This window comes from Lepidochelys olivacea (genome assembly GCF_965140295.1).
Source record: "Lepidochelys olivacea isolate rLepOli2 genome assembly, chromosome: 9".
NCBI classification, from domain to species: Eukaryota; Metazoa; Chordata; order Testudines; family Cheloniidae; genus Lepidochelys; species Lepidochelys olivacea.
The window spans coordinates 92,993,180-93,011,950 of NC_140419.1; the positions used below are offsets into that span (position 1 = coordinate 92,993,180).

At 40.0% G+C, this 18,771-nt stretch overlaps 1 protein-coding gene across 1 annotated transcript in view; it reads right to left on the reverse strand.

Moving 5' to 3' along the window:
- Positions 1 to 18,771, reverse strand: part of AFF2 (ALF transcription elongation factor 2) — a 406,623-nt gene that overhangs the window by 22,179 nt on the left and 365,673 nt on the right. Inside the window, exons 10-15 of the mRNA XM_084638773.1 lie at positions 16,487 to 16,649; positions 14,941 to 15,960; positions 12,466 to 12,590; positions 5,499 to 5,724; positions 2,225 to 2,361; positions 1,581 to 1,644 (exon numbers count right to left, since the gene is read on the reverse strand). Of these exons, the coding sequence (XP_084494899.1) occupies positions 1,581 to 1,644; positions 2,225 to 2,361; positions 5,499 to 5,724; positions 12,466 to 12,590; positions 14,941 to 15,960; positions 16,487 to 16,649 (1,735 nt within the window). The remainder of the gene's footprint in view (positions 1 to 1,580; positions 1,645 to 2,224; positions 2,362 to 5,498; positions 5,725 to 12,465; positions 12,591 to 14,940; positions 15,961 to 16,486; positions 16,650 to 18,771) is intronic.

Genomic DNA, 18,771 nt, shown 5'->3' on the forward strand with positions numbered 1-18,771 from the left:
TTCCCTGTGTACAGATGTCAGCATTCTGACTCAACATGTTCTACTGACTCAGTCTTAAGTGATCAGCGTGGGCCACCTTCTGTAAACGGGCACGTCAGGAGGTCTGACTTCTAGCTTAGTGACAATCAGGGGATGTTGCCAAAACCCTGAGCCTGAGCTCTGCAGGAAACATGCTGAACAGCGGCCGTGCCCCTGAATCGGGAAAAGGAGCACGGAGAACTGACATTGGCAGCTTGATCCCTTCTCTCTCTGCCACATACCCCCAAAGCTGCGACATTCCTAAACAATGGGTGCTACATTTTTTTGTCTTTGTTTGGAACCACAGTCATTTGCGATTCCTTACTGTTAAATAAACTGATTTGCAGGAAGAATATTGTTTTCACCCTTAAAATAGATAATTAGTCACCCAAAGACTATTACTTGTCCCTGCATAGAATTTGTAGGGGGAAATTTAGAGGGCAGGCTCAATTTTATTTTATAGTGACCTTACTTAGAGAAATGAGAGAGTTCTATACCACTGTGGAAGCTGCTGCATGGTACCAGCTGCAGCAGACAGGATCCAAATCTCCATTACAATGCAATGGCCGTACTGCTGAGCTGGTCAGGTTAAGGTTGACGGAGCTATAGCCCATCAAAATGAGCAGTTCCATCCAAATCAAAATGCTTTGCCAAATTGTGTTGATTTTGTCAGGATTTTGTTTTGGAAGAAAACTGGAAAAAACTTTTGCCCGTATAAAAATGTCTTTTTTCAACTTTTACAGTATGAAACATTTCATTGTTTTGCTTTGAGATGAATTTCTTTTTAAAACTTTGTATCCCATTATACATCATGTCATATAATACAATTATATCATAATGATTCAGTCGAGCCAGAGTGAATTTCCATTTGGAATTTTCTTTCATGGAGAATTCTGAAATTTTCAGTTTTGAAATCCTTCGGAAATCAAAACTTTTCTCTGCACAGCTCTAGTAGGCCACCTTAATAGGAACAAAAACAACGAGGAGTTCTTGTAGCATACTGAATCTATTTCCCTAAAGTTAAGTATCCTCACACCTTGTTGTCAGCAGTCTAAATGGGCCATCTTGATTATCACTACGAAAATTTTTTTCTCCTGCTGATAACAGCTCATCTTAACTAATTAGCCTCTCACAGTTTGTATGGTAACTTCCAATTTATCTGTATGTATATATATATATATTTTCTTACTATATGTTCCGTTCTATGCATCCGATGAAGTGGGCTGTAGCCCACGAAAGCTTATGCTCTAATAAATTTGTTAGTCTCTAAGGTGCCACAAGTACTCCTTTTCTTTTTACTTAGAGACTAATAAATTTATTTGGGCATAAGCTTTTGTGGGCTAGAACCCACTACAGTTAGGAACTGTGTTCAGACTTGGGTTTGCTGTGGTCATCTTATATGAAGTCTGATCCAAAATCTACTGAGGTCAATAGAAAGACTCTTTTTGGCTTCAATAGTCTTTGGATGAAGCCCACAGTGTATAAGTTCACACTGGATGATCCGTTCAGAAACATACAATTTCAGTGCTTGAAAAAAAGGCAGAAAATGAATGGAAACCTACCAGTGCATCCGCTTTGTGCTTTAGCTTCTTAGCCTCTTGCATGTAATAGTCTGCATTGTGAAGCCTAAGGAGACAGAGTTAATTTTTCAGGGCTAAGTTTTCACACTGTTGGACAAACGTTATCCGAGAAGAATGGTGACCATTTATAATATTTGTTTAAATTTATTCTGATATTAATACAAAGCTGCTGAATGTAATGATATGCTTAGTGAACATGTGACTGGTGAGCACAAATGGCTAGCTGTGGAAAAAAGCAGCCCAAAGGGGGCCATTAATGTGTGTCGAATAGAGGAAAAGGTAATATAACTCAAACTGATTAACTCTAACAAGTTTCCATTAGAGAAGCTAAAATAAAAAATTAGGAAAGAATTTCCCTAGAATTCAACATTTATAATCTGAAAACATTTGTCAAAAAACTCATAATAAATGATAAAAATTCATTTGTCAAGAGAAAAACTCTATGTAACATCATGTATTGTATATGTATTCTGCCTTTACGTCACAAGTATGGCTCCCATTGTTTTGCCTGTGTGAAGACTGTTGATTCAGACCCCAAGCATATAACTCATGTTTAACACAAATGGATTATTACACATCTAGATAAAATCTTACTTCACGTGTTTGGACTGTTTAATATTACATACATGTCATCAAATGTTATTTTAGGTCTTCTTGACTCGGATTTCCCATTGGAGAGTGTAGGCATTGTAGACCAGATGTCTGTTTCTAGATGGCTGGTATCAAGGAGACTGTTTGTTGGTCTACTGTGAGATTCTTCCTCCTACGGAAGAGAATTTTCATTAACTCCTTAAACTTTGACCCAAACTCCTTTATGTGTTTAAAACACTGAAATAAAACAAGAAAAACACATCACTGGCACAGCTTGAGGTTAAAATTCAGATACTTGTTCACATTTTAGGAACCTCACAAATCACCTTGCTTTCCCTTCTGCTACAAACCCACTAGATTAATTAAGCACCGTTATTAGATATTGCTCAGATGCTTGGCCTCATTAACACGTGCTTTCAGAAAGGTGTAAAGTCAGCATTGATACCACAGACCCCTGTTCGCTCGAGGCCCTTATTAAAAGTGTTGGGAGGGGAAAGAGATCCCGGAGCATTGGCTGATTATAAGCTAGAGCTACAACATAAGGCAATTGGAACTCGTTTGTGAACTCTGTTTATAATCAGATGAACTAAATTACAGATTAAGCAATGAACTACGGAAAAGCCCTATAATACCTTTTAGTGGGTGAATATTTCAGATACCAACTCAGTGGATAAATCAAGCATGTATCTGATGGATGACGTTGGGACTGAGGGAGGAAACAGCCTGGCTGTTTACATAGCACTGTTTATTTGCCGACATATGCAGTTCATTTTGGCATTGATTTTGGTGGAAGGCATGTGTACTGCTCTTGCAGTTTGAAGTAAAGTGACATGATGATAGAAAGCAATAGGGACAAGTGAATAAGGTAAAGTAAATTGTCAGTTACATTCTAATGCAACTTGCATGTTTTCATTTTACAATACTAGGTTGGCAACCTTTCATGACATGGGAAATTGTGAAAAATGGGGCCAAACACACCCATTTCTGCAATGGTCAAAAGGCAATGGAAGCAAACAAGAAAATCTTGCATTACGGTAACTCCATAATTAGGGGTCCTTTCTAAAATGGTCTTAAAATTAAGCATAAATTACCATTTTTCTTTAAAAGTAGGTGTCCAATTGCTGTGAAATTTCATACCGGGTTAATTTTCATGCCCCTTGAATTTTCTAAGCAGTTTTCTTTTTCTTTTCATAGATGTTTAAGAAGAAGCCTTTGAAACTGGCTAAAAAGTTTCCTTTGCAGCCCTACTTTTCACCGTTGACCGATATCTATTAAAAACCCCATTGCCTATCCAGACAAAACTTGGCAGAGAGGAGGCCCCTGAGGAGAACTGCTCAAATGGGAAGATTTTTAAAAGAATGTGGAATTTATGGTCATTTTTAGCTGTTATTCTCATAATAGCTCAAGTTTATGGACTGTGCACACAAACTAACCTGATTGATGGAGGCCAGGTGCATGCAAGCCAGATAGATGGGAGAGTCTGGGTGCACAAAAGTCTGATTGATGGGATGTGGGGGTGATGGACACATACAAGCCTCACTGGTTGATGGGGACCAGGTGCACATTAGTGTGACTGGTTCAGAGGAGGAGAACGAGAGGGACTGGGCATGAGCAGGCCTGGTTGGTTGATGCTTAGGGAGTGAGTACATGCAAGCGTGACTATTTGATTGAAAAGGGGGGAATGGGGGGAGGGAGGGAGAGAGATTGGTCCACACAAGCCTGATTGATGGGGTCCAATGCAGGCAAACCTGATTGATGGTAAGTTCAAACCTGATTGGGCGGACATAAAACCTTCCTCAGGAGGAGCTATGCTTTTCTGTCAGATTTTATCCTACAGCAGAGAAGGCCTCATGTGCAGCTGTTGATGAATAAAAAATATTCTCCTGTTGCACTTCTAATGTCCCCAAATCCCCTCCCCTCACCCCTCATTCAACGCCTGCCCCTAATTAAGCATGACAAGAAACCAAGGGAGTTCCCACACAAAAGACTTTGTTGTGAAGTGTGAAGCACTGCTACACATAGAACATGCCTGACACGAAAGCAAGGAGATTGGAAGTGAGGCCACCTAGCAGCACATAACATCTTCTCTTTCACTCACAGCTATCTACCCCTTGTGATGTCAGCTACCTTATACCACGGAACATGAATGGCAACCGCCACTGTACCCTCCAGAGGGATGCCAGCCTCGCATCACTCCTTCTGCACATGCTCCTTTACCTACCTATCTTCTCCTGCCACAGTCAACTCCTACGCCAAACATCAACAACTGCCAGTATTGGGGGATAGAGTAATCTGGTAGAAGGGTGTACCCATACAGGCGACAGCAGGGCAGAGTTCAGATTCAGAGGGGTAGCAGTGTTAGTCTGTATCCACAAAAACAACGAGGAATCCGGTGGCACCTTAAAGACTAGCAGATTTATCTGGGCATAAGCTTTTGTGGGTAAAAAAACACTTCTTCAGATGCAAACCACTTCCTCAGAAGGAGTTCAGATTGTGTCACATGGTCTGTAGTTTACTGGGAAAGCGTATGCGTGGGGGTGGAGGACGAGAGGGTCTGTAAAGTTAGGAACTTAACTTGTTATTTCTTTGCTATTGTGGGTTTGTGTCAGGCATTTAGTGGATGTAACAACCCTAACTACTCCACAACAGAGAGTTTTGTGTATTATGTAGGTATCCCAGTCAGAAAGGACTTGAGTTGGCAGAAACCGAATCAAAGCAAATAAAGGGAAGGAGGAAAGCAGATGAAGGCAGATGAGAAAAAAAGCAAATCAGGAGGCAGCTTGTGGTAGAAATGCAGGCGCTCAGATAGTTGGTTCGTGAGTGTGGTACACACAGGCAATTTTTCATTGGGTTTTTACTGGGCGGTCAGTTCAATCTGCAATGCTTAGTTTAGCCCCAGTGCTTAATTACCAGTTGAGAATTTGGGGATATTCGTCATAAGAAATATGCAAACATTATAGAAAATTCGTCAAAGAAGATTTTTTTTCTTTATGTGTGTGGTTAAAACTACACAGGCAGGAGGAGTAATTGCAGATACTCCGCTGCTGTAAATCTAGCCTATAAAGCTGAGGGACCAGGTGTTCTAGTCAGTTACACACGATGTCAAATGGATGCTTAATGCCGATCTAAAAGTGGAACTTGCAAGAGAGCTTGTGTACTGCTCTCAAACGCTCCACGCCTAGCTGCTCTTCAGTGGGGCTACAGAAGGATTTAAACAGACATTAAAAAAAAGAGAGAATCAAACAGAATAAAGCCTAGTTACTTTTGTTTTATCATGTTCACTTTCAGCAGCTCCGACCAGTTACTTACACAGATTCCTTTGGGGTTCGAAGAGGATTTGTTCTCATTCTTTCCGAATTTAGACGAAGAGGAAGAGCTGCCGGTCTGCAAGGAGTTTGTGATGCTGTTCTCTTGGCTGAAGGAGCTGTTGTCACTGCTGTGACGCCTGTGTGCTGGCTCATCCAGCAGCGGGGATAACGGAGGAGGGAATGACTTCTCTTCTCTTTTCTTAGTCACCTTTTTAACTGAACTCCCGCTGCGGAGAAACAGACAAGAAGTGGTTGGGTGACAAGCCTTTGGGTATTTTTATATTCTCTACCTCGCCAAACACTTGATATTACCTAACTGGAGGCCAGATTCTGCCCTCATATGACTATGAGTAGCAGGAGGCCAGTGAAGGCATAAAAGTTACTCCTGCCTTCTTTGCCTCTTCAATGACAGCAAAGACCTTTTGTTTCAGGGGGACTATTTTGTCTGATTGTGTTAATACTGTTGTGGACACTTTAAACACTATATTGAGTCAGTCATCATCACAGAAGGCATAGGGGCCTTGATCCCCCAAAGCACTTAAGCAGATGCTTAACTTTATACATAGGAGTAGCCCTATTTGAGGTTAAAGGAACTATTCTCATGCGTAAAGATAAAAATTTTAAATGCATTGCTGGACTGGGGCCCATATGCCTGCTCTTAGCAAATATCCATCATACAGTACAGCATGTGAACGAACAAAATGGTTGTAACAGCCACCAAATAATAACCATAACAATAACATGACATTAGTTCACCTGACAAGTAAAACGGATGTGACCCACTACAGAAAATGATTTAGAGCAGCTGGCAAAAGCTCTTGAGCGAATACCAGTTAATGAATGAACTTGGTTTGGAAAATAACTATGTCTTTAACATGAAAGCTGACACAATGCTATGGCTGACTGCCTGTTTTGTATAGAAGAATGGTCACTAGCGTAAAAACTGCAGCTATGTAACCCCCCCTGACTGTTTAACATGTTCATTTGGTCGTGGATTTTTATTTTAGTTACTGTCCTAGTCCAGTCTATGAAGATTACTTGAATTTTAATCTTTTCTTAGACAACTAATATTGCACTACAAAGTCATTTACTTTTCATCATTATTGAGTAAAATTTTCAATAGCAAATTAAGTTAACAAAAATTTATGTGTCCCTCTTAGTCAATTTCAGTAAGTGTCAGGAATTATAGATTTATAATACCTCAAAGCAGCAAATCAGAGAGGAACAAGCAATGCAAGCTGCCTAATTTGTCAATCTGGTGATACTCAACACCATCCTCTTTATTCCAGCCTGGCTGTATTCCACAATGTTACCAATTTTAATGATAATTGTGTCTATTTCAATCATTTTCTAATTGTGGCTTTTGTGTCAATTTTAATAATATGGACGTGTATTAATATTCCCGAAACCTTAGCAGACTATAATCAAACAAAAACCCGATACACTGTACTGTCATTGCCACTCAGACTCATTTTCAATACGATTAATATGTGGCTAAAACTATCCTGTTTAAAGCTCTTCATTATATGAAAGCTCTTCAGAACAAGGGACCTTCACCAGCATCGCCTGTCTACGGCGGTACCATAGGAAGGTTACGGATACTGATTGCACAGCAGACTGTTTTACTCAGAAACCAGGTTGGGCAGCTGAATAAGACCAAATGAAAACCGCTGTGTACCAGGCAGCGGAGGGAACTGCCAGGGAAGGTTGGGGAAGATTTGCCATTTTCAGAAAATTCTCATTCAAAGCCTTCCTTGCATCCCGCTGATCTCCAAAATGCATTGTGGAGCTCATGTGAATTACCACAGTCCTAGGTTATAGCAACACTCAGACACACGTTTGTTATCTCATTGTGCAGTTGGGAAACCAGACACAGGAAGGCCACACAGTGAGACCAAGTTAGTGGCAGAGCTGGGAGCAGGACACTCACACCTCCTGATTCTTAGACCAGCGTCGTATCCATTGGACCATACTGTGAGTGAAGAGATAGACTGGCGGCTCTGGCCTAGCCCAAGATCCATCCATCCATGTGTGTGCCCGCGCCAATAGGGTACTGGAAGGTAGGTGGGAAATGGAGTCCACTTGTGAAAGAAAAGTTAGGGTAGAGTCTGTGATCCTGTCCCCACATTGGAAAGTCTGAGGGGCTCTTCTTCTCCCCAGTAAACATTTTGTTGGAGAAAAGGGAGTTGGGTCTGATGGGCCCACTTAAAAAGTTTTTGCAGAAAGACTGAAGGTCAATCAATCCCCCACTTTAGGACCTAATCCAGCCCCTGCTTTAGGATGTCAAGGTTGCTCAGAGACTCCCTTGATAGTTTCGTAATCCAGCTTTTGGAATTCAGGCTATGTGGACTCTATGACCTTTGGAAGGGGGCAATCTTAGGCAGCCACATAACAACCTTGCTAACATTACCCAGTTGCTGCTACTAAGGGGGAAGTAAATGACATCTAGAATAGGCTCAGCGTTGGTGGTTGTGTAGCTGGAAAAGGCAGCAGCTGCCAGGACAGCTGTCTATTCTCTTGGCTAGCGTTCTTATATATGTCAGAGAGCTGGCCTCCATTTTTGGGGCACTGCCTTCAATTTTGCACCCACACTTCAGTTGTGGGCTCAAACCTCAGTTACAGGTGCAGCTACTCAGATTTGGCATACAAATCATTCCGTGGGAGGCGGGGCCTCAACCTAGCCACCCCAAAAATATTCCTCTGTGTGTGTGCGTGAGTGAGAGTGAGTGTGTATGTGTATATACACACACACACACGGGGATATTTAACTATATCTCTATATAAAAAATAAAACAGCAAAAGCCCTTTGACTGTTTCAGCCCCAGCTGCAGTTATTCATTTTCTTAGTTGCCCTTTCAAGCCAAACAGGGTTTCAGAGAAATTAAACTGATAGCTTTTGTAGCAGTGTTGTCTACTTCAGACTCATGATGTTCACAATAACCTCCGTGAAGTCAATTGTTACCAGTAGTTAACTGGACTGTAACTTTGCTTTGGGTTGTTAATGAGCTAACAAACTGGTCTTTCATTGCAGTAATCACTAATTTTGAATGAATTTATTGCAATAAACACCTGGACTCAATGATTTAATTTGCTGACATGATTATTAGTTAAATTATATTTATAATCAAGAGAGAAACATAAAAATGCATGAAAAAAATACAAGCAGAACTGATGGTCTTGTGGCTGCAGGGTTTAATCTTTGTGTCAGAGAAGGCCAATTATCAAGGAATGAGAAATCTCCCTGTCTGTTTTTTTTCAGTCTTGTTTATTGTAGGGTATGAACCAAGCCACAAGGGAGCCTGTGTATGAAGGATGAAGAATTTTCATCTACTCTCGAATTTCAAGAGGCCATTCTTTACCCTTACTTTATCCACTCATTGTAGTCTGCTATAGTATCTCTGGCCCATTAGTGAGACAAAGCCATTGTCTATGCCAATCACTTGGCTTTACCTTCCTTCCACTCTCCCTGTCCCCAAAGAAATGCTTCACACTGATGGTGTATCTAATCTTCTGCAGGGGGTTAGCAGGGAAAGGTCACTCTCACATGAGGTTAGACCATGTGGCAGCAACTGAATGAAGCTAAAGTCTTTGTCCCAGATGTACTAGGATAGTTTTATTGTGAACAACACTATAATGAAAGCTGTCGTGACTACCCAAGGGACCAGCAAATCTATGTTGCCTAGTACAGGTGCATCTTTAACGAAAGGTCAAACAAACCTATACTGAAAATCTTAGAAATACTCTAAAATGACTGCTTAAGACAGACTCTTGTCTGCTCGCTGTTGTGCATGTTTGGGCTGTATGGGCTTAATTTGAAAACCAGAACCCCATATCTGCAAATAACTGATGGTGTTGTTACACATGTGCAAATGCTGGCAAGGAGCTGTCTAATAACTGGACTGTGCCCGCAAATTAGGTAGCCAGACATTAATTGCCATCACCTGCATGTGCTATTAATTACACCTGCAAAATTGGTCTTGCAAGTAAATACCTGTATTAACAAAGATAATAAAATAATAACAAAAATAAAATTGCTCGTGCAAAATGGTTGGCTGATTTATTAAATTAAAAAAAAGCTCTGTATGCTTAGTGTCCAAAGCAATCTCTGGAAAACAGACATTTAGGTCAACTTGAAATCCTATACTCTTGGAATACAATACTTAATTTCTGAACCACTAAATACTCTCTCCTCTCTGCTTCTGTTATCCTGTGGACTTAATAAGGAAAGATTGTACAAAAATGTTATTTGTCTGCCCTAAAATGAAAAACCAAGATGGAGTTAATACAATTTTCATCAAATATGTATAAAATTAATGCATCCAATCCTCCCTAACTTACAAACTTTACAATTCACAGTAAAAAAAAAAAATTAAAAAAATGGTGGTCTCCTCCCACTTTTCAGAAAGATTTAGTATCCTAGGGAATGACCCTAAACCCACAAGTGAACGGAAAGACTCCCATTGACTTCAAGCCCCTAGTGTAATATGGAGGTTTCATGTTACTAAAAATACATTCGCTAGCACGTTATGACATATTAGAAATAATTAAAATTGAACTGCAATTATTAAAATAATTATATATAGTATATCTTGGTTCAGATCTGGGAAAAGGCAAACACTCAGGATTATGTATAAGAATATACAAGCACATGGATGCCTAATTGTTTATGCAATTACTATGGCTGCATAATGAAAAAGGGGTATTTGTGTGTGCAAGTGGTTATTAGGTGCATAACTGACCATCTGAGCATGCCAATACCCAGTTTACTTGTGCAATTATGGAAACAGCATGTGCAAATTAGGCATTTAATTTCCAAAACATTGATGCATGTGGCTTTCTAAAAACCTGTCTTTGTGATATGGTCTCCTTGCTTGTTCTCTTGTTTCTGTTCACTGACGGCCAGGTTTAAAGGTAATTAGTTACTTTTGAAAATCCTAGTAGGCACCTATTGCATTGCTGGGCACCTAAATACTTCTAAAAATATAACTCCCTGGATCCTGATACTTCAATCGGATCTGTGTGGGTGGATCCTTGTGCCCAATGAGAGTCTGCATACATGCAAAGATTAATTCACTCGGATTGTGGGATTGGGCTTTACTTGCTATTTCACAATAGTTCTCATAATAATTAAATACAGATTATTAAGGCTCTACTGTATTAATATGTAGAACCTTTGGGAATAAAATTTGGGGCTTAAGTGACATGCCTCTCTTTTACTATTTTGCAACTGCAGTGTTATTTCCCCCCTACCTTTGAATCAGTGACTGGTTTGGACTCATTTTTTGTAGCTTATCCCTGATGGAAAATAGAACTGCTCCTGAATGCTTAAAAATAATCTGGGGCTATGCAGAAATTTGTCATTACACATTCAATCCCCTAGTTTTGGGATCAGGGTTGATCTACATTCAGCTGCACATCACTGGGAGTTGCAGACCTGCATGATCAAACAACATAGGATTTGTTTAAAATGAACTTGGAAGATATTAATAATGAACTCGACGTGATCCAGGCCTCAATCACGTCAGTGGCTAAGGAGTCAAAAATTTTGGTTCACAATTCACAGCGGGCGAGAGAAAAAGCTAACATATGGAAATAACTATTGATGGACACAATTATATTTTAACCGAGAATACCAAAGGCTTGAAAGCTCTAAGGAATCAAATTAATGACCTGGAAAACAAGCTCAAATTAAGAAACATCAGGTTGGGGGTGGATCCCTAGGGCTTATTTGAGACAGGGAAAGAATTTTTTTTGTAATGGATAATGGAACTGGTGGGGATGGATAATTTTTGATTCCCTCTGCAATATATCTCAGCTCATTGTATGTTCAGGAATGACAACTGGGAACACCCATTATCATGCTTACTAAATGTGTAACATTTTATGGACCACACCATCACCTGCAAATCATCTGCCTTTTCCAGACTCAATGACATAGAGGACCAGACTCTGATCTAATTTTCAGTGGTGTAATTCTGGACAAAGTGGAGTTACTCTAACTAAAGCAGTATAAATAAGATTATAATCTGCTCTGTGGACTTCCTAATGGCTTTAAAAGATGTGAATTAAATAATTAAATTCAGAACTTCTCCATAAATTTAAATATTGACACTGTGATACCTTTTCCCCAAGATCATGTACTTTCTGGGCCTGAATCTTTGCTTGCCCCAGTGGAAAACAGAAGTTACACCTCTGAAACCAATAAAAGTGCAAAACTGATAGGCTTTCTCTCTATTTACAGAATGTTAATCCTGTGATTATAATACTATTAAATGTAATTCATGTGGTGCCTGATTGCTGATGCATTATAGGCATTTCAAACAAAATGCAATACTTCAGAGAGATACCAATTATACGGTTATATGTACCCTGGAAAATAAAGTGCTACTCAAAGTTAAGTACTTTCTACTAGCTTTGTACTGTAGGAGGTTAACATGCCAGGACTCCACTCGGCATTTGGCAGGACTGCTCCATAGTTCAGGCAGAATCATATTTAGAATAAGGACTTTGTTCCATAACTAGAATCAGACAATACTGTAACAAAACCAACATTTTATTTTATATACATCTATTTATAAGGGCCAAATCCTGATCCCACTGAGGTTAATGGCAAAGCCACTGTTGGTGTCAGTAAAACCAAGATTTGGCTCTCAGAAAACAGATTTCTTTTTCAGTAGAAAATTCCCGGTGTTCAGGGTAGGTATAATCAGGGCAGCATGGACCTGGCTGAGAGGACAGGATACACGTGTATATCCACCCTTCAGTGCCTCGGTGATATTGTGGTTTCCGCGAGCCCAGCAAAAGGATAGCTCAAGTCCATTCAGAAAACATGGATCCCTCTACGTGACAGATGGGAGCAATGACACCAAGCCACTGGGCAACAGCCATGCTTTATCACAGAGTTCCATAACAAATGCTTTCAAAGAGCATGGTTATTAATTCACAGCTTAGTATTAAGAAATACTTACTCTTTAGTGCTGGTTAATCTGTGATTAGGTATCGGAGAAATACACGGTGGAAGTAGGCATGAGGCTGAGGTGTCCTCAAGGCGCTGTTTCTTGGTTTCAACAAATGTATCCAAGCTTTCGGACTGCTTGAACAAAACAAGAACAGCTTGAAAAATGCCGCATCTAAGCACAAATTCACCTTACCATTAAGAGAACGTCAAGAATCTCAGCATAATTCCTTTGTAGTAGCAGCAGCTAAAATACTGATATCTAAGAGAAGTGAAAATAACTAAAAAAAAAAAAAAGGCCTAAATGTGCTGATCTGTGTTGCAAACACATGACTAAGTTATATAAAAACTAACCCAGATGGATAATTGTAAAGCAAATGCCTCACTTTACTATAGTTTGCTTCTGTATTGCATCATAAATAATCAAGATCTAAGGACCTGATCCTGCAAAATCTTATTCACATGAATATCTTTTACTCATTAATATACTTGAAGTCAATGAGACAACTTTCATGAGTAAGGATTACACAGATGACTGAGAGGCTGCAGGCCTGAGCCCTGAAGTGGTAGTGATTAGCAAGGGGTAGATGGTTCAAAATTTACCTTGACAGATTCCCTGTTGCATGACCTCAGTGCCTGAACTAAGAAGATATAAGTAAAGCTGATTACTGCTCTGTCACTGGAACCTTCATACCGTCTCTCAAGCCCATGAGCTTGTGCCTTAAATAAATCTTTTAATAAAATGATTTTGAAACCCAAATCAGCCTCTTCATGCCATGTTTTAAACACGTACAGCACAAACCCTAATTAACTTGCTTTCTCCTGCGTCACCGTGAGCAGTGATACTGATGAGCATACAACAACCAAAATGGAAGAGAAAGGGCTATTTTAATACTCAGCTGAGTATTTTCATTCTAGTGGAATGTCCAAGCACCCAGAGAGTGTACCTTTTCATCTTGGCAGTTCCTGATCCAAAGCCCCAGCTAATGCAGTGAGGAGGTTCCCCCTCTCTTTTAGATAACTCATCATATTCCTTGAGCCCTAGGTTTAGCTACCGGTATTGTAGTCTTCTTCTAGCCAGGATTCTTACTAAAAATCGCCCCACTGAGTTAGCAAATCTACAAGTTATTAGCATATTATTCGCATAAACCCCAGCACACAAAATACATATTCACACAATGCCTTTCTTTCTGCATAATTTTAATGCATAGGCCAGAGTAAAACCAGAGATTCAGCTCCTGCAGACCTTATTCGTGAATATTCCCACCTAAGTCAATGTGAGTATTCACATGAGTAAGGGCTGCAAGCCTTTGTATGTATTAACTCCCTCCTTTATCATCAGACTACTCTAAATCAGCATTTTAATGCAGTTCAAGAGGCCAATAGAACTGACAGCTGAAGTCACATTCCCAGTGATTTATAAAATTTGGGGTATAAAAATATTAAATGATGTCTTCTCTCTGAAAGACCAGAGCATAACCATTTCAGCTGGAAAATCCCTCTACAAAAATTCATTTATGATATAAAACCTCCCTTTCTTTTCTGAAAGCACATTTTAGTTTGAAGCATACTGTCATATCCCACAAGACAGGATACCCTTGGGCATAAATAACATAAAACACATGATAAAACATAAAAAGAAAAGGAGGACTTGTGGCACCTTAGAGACTAACCGATTTATTTGAGCATAAGCTTTCGTGAGCTACAGCTCACTTCATTGGATGTGAAATGTAGCTCACGAAAGCTTATGCTCAAATAAATTGGTTAGTCTCTAAGGTGCCACAAGTACTCCTTTTCTTTTTGCGAATACAGACTAACACGGCTGTTACTCTGAAACCTGTCATGATAAAACATAGTCCCTTAAGTCAAAATATATTCTTCATTTCAGGTAGTTGCAAAGGGGGAGCAGCTAGTTAAGCAAATCATATTTCTATAAATCACATTTGTTTATATAACAAAATTATATTTTTAAAGTCAGAATTCATCAGTGGCATAAGCCGCACTACTCCACTGACTTGAATGAAGCAGTGCCTAACTCAGTGGTGAATCAGCTTGTAACTCTCCAGACAATAAAAACCTGCCTTCCGAACAGAAGTCACATTTTCTGGGTACAATCAAACCTCTGTAATTTGCACTAGTTCTTGGGAATCCCACTGCAGATTACTGACCACTGCAAATGAATGGGAAAGTGCGACACATCACCAAATATACATAGTTCATTGATTTTGACAATTAGAGTTTGGTTTTAAATAGTTTATGATGAAAATTCACAATGCACTGGTAAATGTAGTGTAGCATCTTTTGTAAAAAAAACCAATCATATTTTAGTAATATGATAGCTCTACAGAACTGTCTCTTCAATTAAATCTTTGTGGAGAGGTTTTGGGGCGGGTATGAAGAAATGCAGATCACCGAGGTTCTATCTGGTACCTACTTAGCTGACACACGGAAATGGAGTGGTTTCCCTTGGACTATAAAAATGACTTACCTTGTGCTTCCTTTTGGATTTTGTGGAGGGCTTTTCAGCGGCTGTGGTGGGGGACTCTCGAGATTGTCGCCTGTGTTTCACATTTGCCTCTCGTGGTTCGGTTTTCACAGCCACGGTCTCACAAGGCTCTTGTCCAGGTATTCTAGAGAGTAAACTAAGATCTATTTTCACCCAAAGGGATTTGAGTTCTTCATATTCCCTCAGCGGGGACAGAAGTTCATTTTGCACAATTGGGATCGGTGAAAAGAGTTGTTCCTCTAAATCATTGCTGGTCTGGTCTATTGATGTGTTGCTGCTGTTGCTAGTTAAACTACTTACACTGAGGATGTTACTACTGGAGTCCTTTACTTTGATGCCATTGGCAGGACCACTGAAAGCTGGTAATGTTTTAGCCTGCAGGCTCTCTTCCTGGTCTGTGTTTGAATCAGAAGTAGATGAATCGGTTTCAATAAATTCACGGGATTTAGGGACAGTTTTGCTCGGGCCTCTGTACTTTTTCTTCTCAGAAGCAAGTCCCGTGCTAGTCCTTGGTTCTTTTCTTGGAGCTGTCTTTCCAACGGCTGCTTTTGTGCGAACCTTTGGCTGCTCTGGTGGTTCCTGTGTATCTTTTTCTTTGGGAGTGTTGCTGGTATTATTTGGTTTGGGCCAGTTATACTCTTCTACACTGGAAGTCCTTTCTACCTTTTTGGGTTGTTTTTTCCCAGGAGTCCTTTGTGAAGTTGGCTCATTATGAGCTGGTGACTTCTGCTTGGAGCTTTTTGTCTCTGGAGTTTTCTGGGCAACTCGTGGTTTGGCTTTCTCCCGGATGGGACTAAGGACGGCCCTGTCTTTGGAATCGGTCTGGGGCAGACTGTTATTAAGCTTCCCTTTATTTTGTCCTTCAGTCTGTTGGCTGCTCTGAGGCTGAGAACTGTTCTCGCTATGAGTCTCATTTTGGTTGTTGATAATGGTCTTGTTATGGGGATTCACTTTATTTAGCCATTTATCCAGCTGCCACTTGTTTGTTGAGGGAGGTTCAGGCTGCAGATCGAAGAACGATAGGAAACAAATCTTAGAGAAGCAATGTATTTTAGTTTAAACCACAATTACATTTTTAACACAGCCTTTTTATTTCAGTCAATCAGTGATTATTGCTACTTTTACTATAGAATGTATGGTTAATTAGGCTTCCTTAGCTAGTTTACAATGTGGCCCTGGAGAAATTTAATACAATGAAAAAGTTAAGCAGGTCCCTGAAGATATAATTTTTGTTATGTTGCCTTTCCTTCGTCCCAGACAAATACTGTGTCAATAAAATCTTCTCTGGTACTGGACAAAAATCTAAATATTTCTCTGAAGTAACTGAAATGTGGGCCAGAAGGTTTTCCCCAAAGCTAAAAAGAGTGTGTGGATCATGTGTTTGACAGCATAAAGGGAGAAGAAAGCAAATAACAATAAACAGAATAGGACTTTTATGTTTTCTGAAGGATAAAAGGATTTCGCTTTCAGTGACAAGGCTTTTTCCTGAGAGTGTGCTGGGAGAAGGGACTTGAATTCATAGCTTTACCTCCGGAGTTGCACTGCGCGACTCTTCGTTACGCTCACTGTCACTGGAGCTGCTTTCGCTGTCGGAATCGGACTCGGAGCTGCTCTCGGACTCACTGGAGCTCCCGGAGCCTCCGCTGGAATGTGCTAAAACTGCACCGTGTGCTGTCTGCAGAGGAAGGCCACTGCGGGGAAAGACAGACATTCAGCTGAATATGCTCCTTGCCCAATTTTTATGTTAAAAGTCTAACCTAGGAAAATTGATGGTGATGACCCTGGTCATGTAGTCCGTACTCCGCTACAATTCCCATTCACTTCATTTTGACTCCACAAAGTCTCAAATGGGAATTTTGCTCTGCAAGGACTGAAAGATCTCGCCACCATTTGTAAATGCTTTGGGTTTATGCTTCATGGGACACATTTATGATGCTGTTAATAATAAATAATAAATCATAATAAATAATAATAATAATAACAATCCAATGAGAAACAGCTTAGTGCCACAAGTTTGAGCTTATTAGGGTTGCAAAAGCTAACACTCATACTTAAATAATTTACAAATGGAAAAAAATTTTTTGTCAGTACATTTATAATTGATGTCCAAATGAGAGACATTAGGCAACTAATATTGGACATAACGCTTCATTTTAAATGAATGCTTTTTAGTGTTTTACACTGTAGGATACAAAAGCTACAGATTTATGACAACTCTCCAGAGGTTCCACGGATTCTTTATTTGTAGTTGGTTTTTCTACTCATGTTTGTGAGCATGGAGCTCCTGTTGGAAATGAACATTCCTAGAGCACTTACTTTTCAGCACTGTCCCCCTCCCCTTCCAGTTTATGAAAAGACCCTCTGCTGTCATCTTTTTCAGCATTTATTTTAACACCAATGGGTGTAAAGGAACCCCGTTTTTAGTATTATGGAAGTTTGCCAATCAGAGTCTTTAAAAACTCATTTTTAATTTTCAGATTTTTGTCAGAGAGATAACCATAAGATTTTATGTCTGTTCAACTGATCTATACTGCAACTGATTGATTTTAAATTTGTGAAGCTGACAAAGCAAAGTGTTTGAAAACGGACACAATTTGCTAGTACTCCTTTATGGATATCCAATTCTTCACCTTAATATATCAGATGATGTGTGAGTCCCATACAGAAACATCTTTGCAAGCCTAGGGGTTTTCTGTGAGCGATAATCCTTACTTTACCCTCTCGTAACTTTCTATTCTCCTTTTTTCCAAGGACTCCAGCCACGTATGGAAGTGCTCTCCCTGACCACAATCAAACCAGTTCAACACAGGTGAGTACACGAGGAACCCTCACAAGAAAGATGCAGTAACCAACGAACTTGGACTGGTGAGGGCCATAAAAATTCTGTGTCTGATTCCATTCCACAATAGTCGGTGGAAATGCTGCCCCTGACTTCAATGGCAGCCAATCTACCCCTTAATTCTTCCCTCTTTCTAACCTACTTTCTCTTTACACCCATGTACTTAGCTGTTTGTATACCCCATACCTCACCCCATGGCTGGAAGGTAATTACCTTTCTAAGCACTGCAATGCCCCTCCCCCTCTCACCACTAGTGGGAGTGGAAAAGTCTTCTCACAACATGCCCTCCCATCCTTAAAGAGATTCCTCTTCTGATCTAAATGTTAATGATTACATCTCAAGTGAACTATGCAGATGTAAAGGGCCCTGCTTGGACAGGAACGAAAAAAAAAAACAAATGAAGTTGTAACTTGCAAGTTTCAAGTATGCTAGCAAGGTGGCTAATATCAAGATACTGGTAATAAACTAACATGTATGTGCACCATTGCCCTCTGTTGGATGGTATCAGAACTGTCCAGATTTGCATTATAGTTCCTCTTTTAATAGCTAGTGCAGATTCTCCTTTGGCACTAGAGATAGAGATTGATGCTTTCTGGAACTGAAGGGTCTAATCATCTATCCCTGGCATAGCTGTTAAGGCTTGAGTAGCCACAGTTTCCAGTATAGCAGCAACCATCAAATTCCTAAGTGATCGTGAACTTATCACAATATTAATTAATTGTTTCCTACTTGTCACTGACCCACTGACTCACTTTGGCCCTTATTTGGGAAAGCATCTCTAGTCAGGAAAGGTGCTTAGTCCTATTGAAGTCAATGTGACTTCAGCCCATGCTTACAGTTAAGAACATGCTAAAGTGCTTTGCCGAATTGAGGCCTAAGAATGGAGGTTACAAAAATGCAGGATGAAAGTCTGATCAGGTACCTGTCCTGCCATTTTAATAGTTTTGTTATATTTACAAATGTGTCTCATGTCC